Genomic DNA, 11,475 nt, shown 5'->3' on the forward strand with positions numbered 1-11,475 from the left:
GCAGAGAGCTCTAAGGTAAATGCTGTGCTCCATCCCTCATGATGCAGCAGAATTAGAAAGATCCCAGCTGAGGGAGGTAGGCTTCCAGTATCCCCTTTGAGCAAAGGCATAGATGCAGTATGTGCTCCTGAGTGCATTTGGGGCTTCCTCCTTCAGTGCATTAATTTTACATAGGTGCAAAGTGAGCTGTTTTTCATCTCTCCCTTGACCGCAGACTTGCTGGCAGACCTGGGAAGAGGTGCTTTGCTATCCCCCCACCCCCCGGCTGCATCTGGCTGCATCTGTCATTTCAAGTGAGTGCTGGAGCTTTCTTCTCAGCCTGATCATGCACTTTTTTTAATGCATCAGCCACCTCTTCAAAGAAGAGAACTCTTAAGGACATAAAGAGGACTTAAGCAGATGTTTCTAACCAAACTGAATTTCAGGATTTGCTAAGAACAAAGCATTTGATTTGCTCAAAAGACAGCCAGACATCTGTTCGAGGGCTGTGATTCGCGAGGAACACCAAGATGCTCCAGCCCGTAACGAGCCCTGCTCAGATGTACCGGTACTCTGTGGCCGCCGGGCCGGAGGACGCGCAGCGGACCGGATCCCCGCCGGCCCGCGGGACCCGCCGGGCTGTGCCGGTTCGCCGTGCCCGCTCCCGGGGCTGCCCCGGCCTCCAGCTGCGGCCCCGGTCCGGCTCCGCGGAGCAACAGCGGCCTCCAGCGCCCAAACCTCCTCCCTCCGCATCCCGGCCCCGTCCTCGCAGCAGCTCCTGCTCACGGGGTGCCAGCCTTTGGGGGAGCAGCGGGGCCGCCGTAGGAAAAGCCTTTTTTCTTTCTTTCTCTTTAACCCCCTGGAAAAATTGCGGACTGATTGTCTTTCTCGGGCACCGAGTGGCCGTACCCTCAGGGCCAGTGCTCCACTGAGCTGCATGGAGATGGCAGATCTGCCACCACCGAGGGGACCCGTTGGACCTCTTGTCCTGGCAGAGCCCTGGAGTGAGGGCTTTGATGCCTTGCTTTTAGCAAACGTCACTGAAAGTTATGAGGATGCTTAAAATATCCCTTATGGGAAGTTTAGGAAAACGGGATTCTTGATGCTATAGAGAGACTCCTTGGTAAACCAAAAGCCTGATGCTCTTCTTGGGAATGACCTGGACTTTCCCCTGGGGCTCCATCAGTACTCTGTGTGGATGTTACCAAACTTCCCCATGTTTTTCAGGAAGGTGTTTTAAATGTTGGGGAAAGGGGTGTGTTGTGTTTATGAGAAATCCCAGCGTGAGCAGTTGTCATGCTTCCAGTTTATTTGTAGTTTGTAGAGATGAGGAATGCCTTCATGCCATCTTCTCTATCACAGCTGTGCCTTTAATTTCAAGCGGAGCTGGAGCGTGGAGAGGGCTCTTGGCACTTTCCCCTGTTCTTTATGCGCACGTTAGTGTGTCTTTGCCTGGAAGAGAGGTTAAAAGTGCCAGAGGATGCCTTTAAGCCCCTGACACAAAGAGCCTGGCTCAAGGGATGAGGATAGAAGTGAAAATACTGCTTAATTCTTCCTTTAAGCGTTACATTTAAGTAAGCCCACATACTCTTGACAGAGAGTTCAAGGTTACCATGGGCATAGGTTAATATTAATTAACCAATAAGCAGAGAGCTGGCACTTCCCAGTGCCTCCGGGCAGAACAGTTCACCTCCTTGCTGCAGGACCAATGTCAATCACCTCCAATGCCTGTTTGGCTGGAGATGCTGAAGGTTATGACTTTCTTTGCGTGAATTTTTGCAGACAAATGTCTGCCACCTTGCTTGGATTGGGCCTGCTCCCAGCTTCCCATGTGACTGCTTCTGTATCAAAAATAAGGAAAATGTTTTTGGCACCCCTCGCTTTCCCCCCCATGACCATGGAGATCCCCATCTCCACCAAAGCTGTGCTCTGCACCAAGGAGACGTGGAGCCCTTGATGTCACATCGCTCCCTCTCATGTGGCTTCGAAGCCTTCCTCACTCTCCTGGTTTCTGGCCAAGGCCCTAACGATGTTGTGTCTGACGAACCTCCCACCCCCATCTGCTGCACAATGCAGCCGGCAGCTGGTGCTGGGCTGCTGGCTTCCAGCATGGTCATTACGGCCGCGCCGTGTCATTAACTGCAGAGCCTTCATTTGAGATCCTGCTCGGCACCTCTCTGCCCTACTGCATTTTCTTTAAGTGTAAAAGAACAGACTATGGAGCTGGAGCCTGGGTTAATGAAGGACAGGGGCCAGCCAGACCAACAGTTCTCATCCAGGCTCTTTGGTGATCTGGATTCTGTTCCTTGTTATTGCAGCTGACAGTGCTCTAAAAAAAAACAGAATTTGGCTCCACAGCTCCATTCATCCAGGGACTGGAATCTGAGCTCCTGTTGGAGATGTCTTTGCTGATGGCAGGTGAGTGTAGTCACCCCAAACCCAGCAGGGAAAGCCAGTGTGAAGCTCCCTTAGCCCCGCAGACTGCAGCACTTGCTTATGGAACAGACTCACTCTTCCCAACAGAGATTTTCAAGTACTTAATAGCATTGAGTTGGAAGTAATTCCCTCACTTGTCTGCCATGGAGCACTTGCAATATATAAATATACTCAGAATTACCTAGGGCCCAAGATAGATGAAATGAATCAAGTCTTGCCAGACACTTCACTGGCTTTTGGTCCCAGCCTTCTGCAATCTGGCACCAGCACAGATTAAATAAAGGCTTATTCTTAAAAATATCCACAGCAAATTGTAGCCTTTCACATGCAGAGAAGACAGAAAGCAGAGCTCAGCTGTAAACTGCTGGTGTGAAAAGCGGAGTATTTCCTCCACCTGAACAAACGCTTCTCTGCCTGCATGTGAAATCCGGGCAGGCTTTGCAGGTTTTGCCATTTGTCTGAGCTTCTGGACAGCCTCCAGCACAGCCTGAGCCACGGCAGCTGCAGGTGTGGGGAGATGTTGGCCATTTGATCGTGGTGTGTGGGCAGATGGGCTCTGCGAGGCACAGCCTGCAGCCCTATTTCACAGCAAGAAATGCTCTGAGCAGCCTCGGCGGGAGGCCAGATGTGTGGCAGATGTGCTGGGCTCGTGCCCATGCTCCACCCAGCTGCATGCAGACAGCCTGCTGTCTAGGAAATCCCGGTGTCATCATCTGCGAGGTATTTAGGCTCGGAGGAGGCCTGGATACTCACATGTTCTGAACGCACAGCAAGCACTCGTTGCTATACAGGACATCATCTGTGCCACAGATGGGGTCAAAGTTCTTCGTACAACCTTTCCTTACGTCGTAATTGCCACATGCTGCCTGGAGACAGGAAAGAGAAATTCTGAGAATATCAAACATTCTTTCAGTTTACCACAGATGCTCTGCGTTCCCAGCAATGTGCATGTTTTGTATGTCTTGGTAACCCATCCCAGCTTGCTTAGCACTCTGCCATGATCTGACTGGAACTGTGTCGACATCCCTTTGCAGTTGAACTCCACCTGACGCTCCTGCACACCTGCGGCAGTGCCAACACAGAGCAAGTAATGCTCCACAGGCAATGTCTGATCATGTTATCCCCAGTTTTTATTTTCTATGGCCGCAAGAATACCTGCCCTCACACTGAGAAGCTGAAGAGTAATGGGAGCTTTGTTCTTCTCTTGGCAGGTAACAGCAACATTCAGCTCTTTGTTAACAGTTTCCCTTTGCTGAGTGTGGGAAAATGCAAAGAAAAGCCAGTACCATCCCTGGGATTTGGCTGTGGTGCAGCAGATAGAAGGAGGTTTGCAGGCACCAGCGTGCATTCCAGCCCAGCAGCTCATGTTACTTCACTGTATATAGCAAGTGTGGAACCCCAGTGCATGGATTAGTGCTCACTCCCCAGAGTTGTCCATATCCTCATGCTACAAAGAAACCGGAGCCTTCACCTCTGTTCCTTGGCCAGCAGCGCCGTCAGGCTCAGCATTGCCTAGAGAAATATGTAGAGAGAAAAGACACCTTAGCACCTTGCTTCACTCAGGGTAGCTTCTAGGGGTCCCAACAAAATGCTTCAGCCTGAGGACCGTGTGTCTTCACTCTGAGAGCTTTGCCCTTTCAAAGGCCCAGCATATAATTCCCTCCTTTGCATCTTTCCCATTTTACTTCTTTCCCTCAGCAGAAAGTGCACGATGATGCAATTCCTTTCAAGGCCAGATGTGCACCCTGTGACTTTCCATGCTGTTTGTTCCATCTGTCAGGGAGCAAAGGTGGCTTTTGTTATCTTTTATAACATGCTCATGGACAAATGAGAAACTTCTGTTGGTGCTGGAATGCTCCTGGAGTAAATCTGAGGTGAATTTTCTGGTGTCAGTGGTTTTGAACCACAAGGAAACAGAGCAAAAGGCAACTTGGTCTCTACTAGAAGGAGAAATGCTGGACCCTGAGGTCTCACACCAAAGCTGGTGGGAGCAAGCTGTGACTTTGTTGGCCTTTTCCATGGAGAAGCTGGCCCTGAGCTGATGGCTGGGATGCTGTGGGTAGAACACATGGTGGGTTGTTTTGAAAAACAGCCTCAATCTATCTGGCAGAAAGGAGTACTGGGAAGATGGCTTTGGGTTGCACGTAGATCCAGAACTCACCTACTCAAAGCATTTAGACTGCATCTACATCCAGTCAGTGTGGCCCAATAGCAGTGGATCTGTAGGGTGGTTTATTGCTGAGGATCTGGTATTCACACTTCTGTGCTTGAGGGGTTTTACTCTGAATGAGCACCAGTCCAGTCCCAGGAGCTGTGGCTCTGTACGTGCTTGGTTCATATAAAAGGAGGCCATGCTTTGTGCTCAAACTGTTCTGCAATGGCAACCGTAGCACAGAAAAAAGGATGATGGGCTGGCTTCAGAAGCATTGGGAATGAACTTGCTAATGCAGAAATCCCCGGTGAGCGGGACCTGGAGAGCAGCAACAACTAATGTTCTCATCCCTCTGCACCATATGGGATTTTGAAAACAGTTGGCTTAAACATTGACTTTGGAAACAAGAACTGCATTTTTCCTTCTATAGATTTGTTTCCTGTCTTTCTGATTTTACTTCTTTACAACTAGAATAACACCTATTTATTCTAAAAGAATTGCACCGTCCTAGAAATCCAACTGAATTCCAACCCCACAGGAAGAGTGTCAGCCCAGCAGCTCCGCTCAATGGGAGTCGAGCACCTTTAAAACTTCTCTAGGCTTGCTTGCAGACACTGCTTTAGTGCCCGCTGACACTGCAGCACTCTGTGGGGAGCACTGCTGCTCACTGCCCAGCAGCAAGGCCGCAGCACAGCCGGCCTGTTCCCAGGCTCGCCTTCCCACGCAGCAGGCTTGGAGCTGGAGCAGGGAGAGGAAATGAAATGGCTCCTAAGCAAAATCTTGCACTCACCTTGGGTGAAGCCGATTGCTAGGAAGAGGAGCAGGAAAACAGCACTTGTTTTCATGGTCAAGGTGATGCTCGACTGGAGACAGCAAAGAGGAAACAGAGGACACCGCTCTGGATCGCTGAGATGCCATCTCCAGCCGCCTGTGCAGAGACCTTTATACTTTCCCATCGCTGGCACCACCCTCCATGGCCGGCTCCACCCCACAGTGTCATGATGACAACAGTGAAAGTACAGGGACAACACCAGGTGGCAAATGGCACAAGGATCAGAGCCTCCAGTGCCAATGGCGGTCACAATCCTGGAGTCAAATATTGTGCATGGGGCTGCAGGGAAGAAATGGCATTGTACAAGAGCCAGGCTGGAGAAATGGTCAGAAAAGCAAGGGAACGCCCACATGAACTGGATTCCCCTTGCCATGAGTGTACAGCTTTGATGACCAGCTCTGCCACTGCCACTTGCAGGGCTCACGGCCGTCACAGTAACAGGTTCTGCCCTGACAGATGGAGACAGCAGCAGGAACCGCTGCTGGAGGACAGAGAGCCAGTATGTGCCTCAGGCTTCCTGCGGCTGCACGTGTAGAGCTGTGATTCTGCCTGCCCCTCTCTCTGGTCGCAGGCTGAAGTGAGCTGGCTGGCTCGGGTGCTGCTCCATGCCCCTCTCCCTGCCTGCGGGCTCCAGTGAGCCCTGGGGATCTCCTGCATTTACTCCTGCAGTGGTGCGCTGCAGACAGTGGATCAGTCCCTTGGGTATTAGAAGGATTAATTAATGTTTCTAAAGCACTTTGATATCTCAGCCATAAATCACTGGAGAAGTGCAAAGCAAATTATTACTAATGGGGGCTTATGACTCAAAGACAGATTTTTAATTAGCTGAGCAGAAAAAGTCAATGCCAAGAGCAATTCAAGGAGCTGTTTGTGAGACAGAAATCTCAGCTCAGGCAGCTGCCCTGCTGTCCAAGGGAGACCCCAATCCAAATGCAGCCCTGGAGGATGCTTCACTTGCCAAAAACGTCCCCTGTGAGATTGTTTACACAGAGATGGAGACTTTTTCCGCTCTCACTTAGGTTTCCCTCTGCTCTCCCTAGGACCATTTTCTGTAAGAACTACTCTGGATGGCATTTTGCATTTCATTAATGGATTACTTAAAGCTGGTGTTGGGTGTGACCCCCTCAGCTTCTGTGAGCAGCCAGGTTGGGTGCTTGGTGAATCTCTGCGGGCAGGCAGAAGCCCTTTGGGTGCCTGGGACAAAGTATTAATCTCTGAGGGGTGAGGTATGGCCATTTGTTGGAGATGAAAGACGTTCATTTCAGTCCATCGCTGTCCCTATTGCTCCTCCAGTAAAGCAGACAGTGCCAATAGGTGTCACTTCCCAAAGCTGAAAAAAGACTTCGTAAGGGTGTTTATGGTTATGGCAGGCCAACTGGGGATAAAATTTTCCTCTTCAGTCTTTAACATATGTAAATAGAGCAGTGCTGAAAAGAGTTTCTCTGATTATCCTTGTTTGGGATGTGCCCACTCACAGTAAAACATGTTTGCACATTTTCCAGTTTAGAGAATCTCACTGTAGCCAGGAAATGTGATAGTTTTGATTGTCCAGAAAAAGAAATATCTTTTCTCAGATTCCTTGGAAACATTCAGGCACATTTCCAAACTTGATTTTGGTGGGTAAATCCTCAGTGTTTACAAAAGCTGATCTGCAGATGAGAACTATTGGTTCCATACGTACTGCAGGTATGTATGATGCTGTAGTTTTCATCTTTCCTTCCTCTGAAAGCCAGATGCATCAAAGCAGGGACCATCTGCCTCTTGGACACTTCTCATCCTCTGATTGCTTAAGCTCATGCTGGATTTGCAGTGACTTAACTTCATGTTAATGACCCTTCCCAGAGCTGTTTGAGATTGTTTGTTTTACTACTGAAATGTGTAGAAGAAACTCCACATCATGCAAGACAATGAGCTGAACTTGGTTATTCCACAACAAATGGAGCCAAACCAACTGTTTCAGGGGCAGCTGCCTCTGCCAAATGGAGGACAACATAGGGTGCTAACGCTGCTGCACTCAAGCACAAGGTTTTTAATGCAATTTCTCTGTTAGCAATTGCCCTTCTTTCCCAAACGCCTCTACTGACACCTGTATGTTTGTAAGATGCCTTCAAAATGTGGGATTTCAGGGCTCGTCTGATTGACATATATCCTACATCTCTCTGGAAAATCAAACAGAAATGCTCAGGGCTGATTTGAGCAGGGAGGGATGAAAAAGAGCTGTTAGCTGCTATGGCGCTGGGTGCTCCTGGTAGAGGGAGCAGGGAGGTGTCTTCAGCAGTGTGGGCTTTCTTGGGATGTGTCACCTTGTCAGAGCAGTGTGTTCCTCCAAACACATCAGCTGGAGGAGTAGAGAAAAATGAGTCAGGCATGCGGTGTGACTTGCTGAGCACAGCCCCCAGCATGGGGAAACGGGGAGGACAGGCAAGCTCCAAGCAGGGGCTGGACTGGGGCAGTCACCATGTTGGATGCTGGCTACCATATTCACTGTGGGACAGAGGAGCTCTGCAAAGCCTTTTGCTGGATTGTCCAGGTTTCCAGAAGGCTCCTGTAGGGACAGCTGGGGAAGCAGTGATGGATACTTTGAGCCACCAGGTCTACTGTTGGGTAGATCAGCAGGAAGAGATGATCCCCTTTTTGCAGGTGGGATATCTGCACCACCTTTTGGCCAAATCAGAGCACTTTCAAGTTTTTTTTTATTTGTTTTTTAAATGCAAGATAATGTTGCAAATAAATGAAAAATTACTTTGAAGAGGAACAAAATATTTGGGAGCCTACCTATCTCCCTGGGATGGCCCATCCATGACAAGCTGGAGGAGAACTTGTTGCATCAGGGCTGGAAATTGCTTGTTGATAAAGGTTTGATCTACTGGGAAAAACCACCAGTGCTCTGGGGAATTGCAGCAGAGTCACGAGTCAAAAGCATTCAAAGATCACAAACCAGGTCCAGATGATTATGAATCAGAGCTTAGGAACTGCAAATGGTTTTTACCCCCCTTGAAAAGAAAGGCATTTACCAACAGACTCATTTGGGGTGGTTCACGTTTTCCAGTCTTCCTCTGAAGCTGAGAGAGGGAATGGGCTGAAACAAAAGCAGAGCTGCTCTTGCAGTGCTGGTGCCTGGGAACAGGGAGGTAAAAGGTTATGATGGCAGAGCTTGATGTGGGATGGGTGGAGGCTGGAGAAAGGCTGGTGCAGATGGGAACCCAAGAGGTGTTAAAGAGAAACTTCCCAAGACGGCCAAAGCTCTCATGGGTCCAGTTCCCTAAAGCTCTGTTATCTGACCGGTTTGCCAGGCATGGAGCTTGCAGGCCTAAGCTTTGCAGCATGGAGATCTTGACTATGGTATCCAGTTTGGGTTTGTAAGCAGCTGGTGAAGACAGGGCAGGTGAGCACCCTCGTGGCATGCCCATGGGTGTGCTCACCCCCTGAGAAGGACATGGTGGTGCCCATGGAGAAGTGTAGAAGATGCCTGGAGGAAAACTGAGGATGTGGCTGGTTACCATTGGGCACGAAGGAAAGAGTAAATCACTTTGCATCACCAAGGTGAGGGCTAGCTGCTGTGCAGTGATCAGCTGCTCTTATATCCTGAGGATGCTACTGAAACATGACTTTTCCTGAAAAAAACCCACAAAAAAAACCCACAAACAAAACCAAACATAATAACCAACATCATAATTTGGCTATTTTTTAATCCATAGCGATTCTGTCTTGGATTCCTTGCCATTTAAAGCTCAACAGAAAAAGCAGAAAACTGTTTTGTTGCTCTGATATTGAGCACTCTGACAGTTTGGGAAGCAGGATCCTGTGACTGGCTGGTGTGAAAATATTGCTTATTTTCTCCAGCCGTAGGAGACTCTTTGGAGCCCAGAACAGTACCTCAATTTGTTTTCTCCTCTTTCCTGAACTGAAGTGCTGTCCCTGGGGCTCTTGGTTTCAGGGGAGGAGGCTGAACATAGCCACAGGCGAGAATTAGCAAATGATCATTTCTACTTTTACCAAAGCTTCTGTTTGTTACCCTTCAGCAAGGGCAGCGCAGCCATGATAACAACCTTTGGAAATCTGCAGGCATCGGCGGTTTTGCCTGCGGATGGGTATTGCTGACAACAGTGTCTGAAAACAAAGGCATCGCATAAATCATAGCTTGGGTTGTTCAGAAGAGGCCGTGCCTGAATGCCAATCAAATGCTTCCTGAGGAGGATGGATGTGATGGGGACAGGCGATGTGTTAGTGAGGATTACTGAGCTGAAATTGCCTGGGCTGCAGTTGCACAACTCCCTGGTGTGGTGGCAAGCCCCCAGCCCAGCTCCTGGCCCATTTTCCTCTGCTCTCCCACTGCTGCAGTGACACCAAACCACGCTCAGTCCCCAGAACCTTTCCCCTCAGCTGCTGTGGCTTTACTGGGTGAGGGCAAGTGGCTGGAGGAATAGCTCTGAGCTGCAGTCACTCCTGCTCACAGCAGTGGCTTCAGGGCACTGTCCCTTGCAGACATGGTCCCTGATCATCCCTGCAGCGCTCCTGGGCAAAGGGCAGCACTAGTTGCTGCTGCTCCTCAGCTCGACTCCTGGCCTATGGGCAGTGGGAGCGTGTGGGGTCAGATCCCCAGCAGCTGCAGCACGGAGTTCTGCTCTTCTCACTTTCCTTGGCAATTTTGAGGAAATGGCATAATTTTCCCACTCTTACAGAAAATGCCAAAAGCAAAGAATTCCTTTGTAAAATTGCTTTTTTATTAAACCCTTTCTGCCTCCCGCCACCACATTCAACTGCCCCTATAGCTGCCAGGGCAATCCAGGGCAGAGCCATTAAGTGCTGTGCTCAGTAATTGGATGAACGCAGCTTTCAATCTCCTCCAGAAGGAGACTCCACTTTTCTCTGAACTAAGAGCAGTTCCCTGCCCACTCCTTCTTTCTCACAGCTGAAGAAGATAGGAGGGTTTGGCACCTTCCTCTAAAGGTTACGGACTCCTGGAGGATGATTTGGTCTGGTCTGACCCCAGGACTGATCTGACCCAGCACTACATGTGCATTATCCAGGGCTGGATCTTACTCAGTGGTGGGTGAAGCAGTGGTCAGGTCATGGGGAGAAGATGGAACCAGAGCCCTCCAGGAGCTGTACAGCAGAAGGACACGTGGTGATGGAGACAAATCACAAGAAGGGTCATCCCAACCCAACTCCCCATCCTTGGAGAGGTTCATAACCCAACTGAAGGAAGAAATGCTTTCCATGGAATGTTTCAAAAGGCAGCAGAGAAGCGAAGCTGTTCCCTCTGTGGTCCTTAACTAACCCGATGTTCCCAAGTCCAGTAGCTTTTTTTAGGCTGCTCTCAGTGGAGGTCTGAAATGCAGAACATTTTCACATTTCTTACTCTTTTTTTTTTTTTTTAAATTTCATGGAAACATTATGTCCAAGTTCTTGTTCAGTTTTTAGACTCCTTTCTATTACTTTGGAATCCAACTGATAAACAAATGAACAAAAAATTGCAAATGACATTCATCACAACCCCAGAATTATTTGTCATTTCTGATTACTCCTGTGGGTTCCATTGGCAGAGCTCACAGCTATTGCTCCCCAGCCCAGGACTCAGGAAAACATGACTGTACTTCTGATCTCCATGAAATATGGGGCTCAAAGAGGCTGAAGCTCTTAGGTCTGTTTTGGCACTGCTTTGGACAATTAGAGAGGCCAAGGTTTTCCAGCAGAGAGCTCTCAGCCTCTTAGAAATATGGGGAAAACTAGCTATTGAAAAATAGAAGGATGCAGAAAGGAAGGGAAAAGTAATTCAGACTATGAAACATGGCTTTCATTTCTGGCAGCATTTCTTCTTGTTAGCCCCGGAGAGATTTTAAAATGAGAAGAACAGTTTTTCTGCAGTCTGATATAAATGAAATTTTTGGAGGAAAAGGAAAAAGTAGTGGATGTGGTTCGAGCTGGCGATGTTGTTTCTGTTGCTGGACTCTGATCTTGAACATGTCAAAAAAGGGAGAGGAGACTTTGGCGGAGGTTGGAAATGCTGCTTATGTTTCCAGAGTTGGCTTTTCCTCGAAACCTCACTGCTATGAAGCACCATGAGACACATGGC

The 11,475-nt window shown here is 49.0% G+C and overlaps 1 protein-coding gene across 1 annotated transcript; it reads right to left on the minus strand.

Annotated features, from left to right (window-relative positions):
* Nucleotides 1-1,270: 1,270 nt before the first annotated feature.
* LOC104913261 (pancreatic secretory trypsin inhibitor-like) lies at nucleotides 1,271-5,507 on the minus strand. Its single transcript, XM_010719003.3, has 4 exons — nucleotides 5,358-5,507; nucleotides 3,887-3,927; nucleotides 3,169-3,281; nucleotides 1,271-1,431 (listed from the first exon to the last, which is right to left on the minus strand). The coding sequence occupies exons 1-4, from the start codon at nucleotides 5,410-5,412 to the stop codon at nucleotides 1,356-1,358; spliced, it is 285 nt and encodes a 94-aa protein (XP_010717305.1). The 5' UTR covers nucleotides 5,413-5,507; the 3' UTR covers nucleotides 1,271-1,355.
* Between the last annotated feature and the right edge of the window lie 5,968 nt (nucleotides 5,508-11,475).

The sequence above is a fragment of the Meleagris gallopavo genome, chromosome 15 (genome assembly GCF_000146605.3).
Source record: "Meleagris gallopavo isolate NT-WF06-2002-E0010 breed Aviagen turkey brand Nicholas breeding stock chromosome 15, Turkey_5.1, whole genome shotgun sequence".
Lineage (NCBI taxonomy): Eukaryota > Metazoa > Chordata > Aves > Galliformes > Phasianidae > Meleagris > Meleagris gallopavo.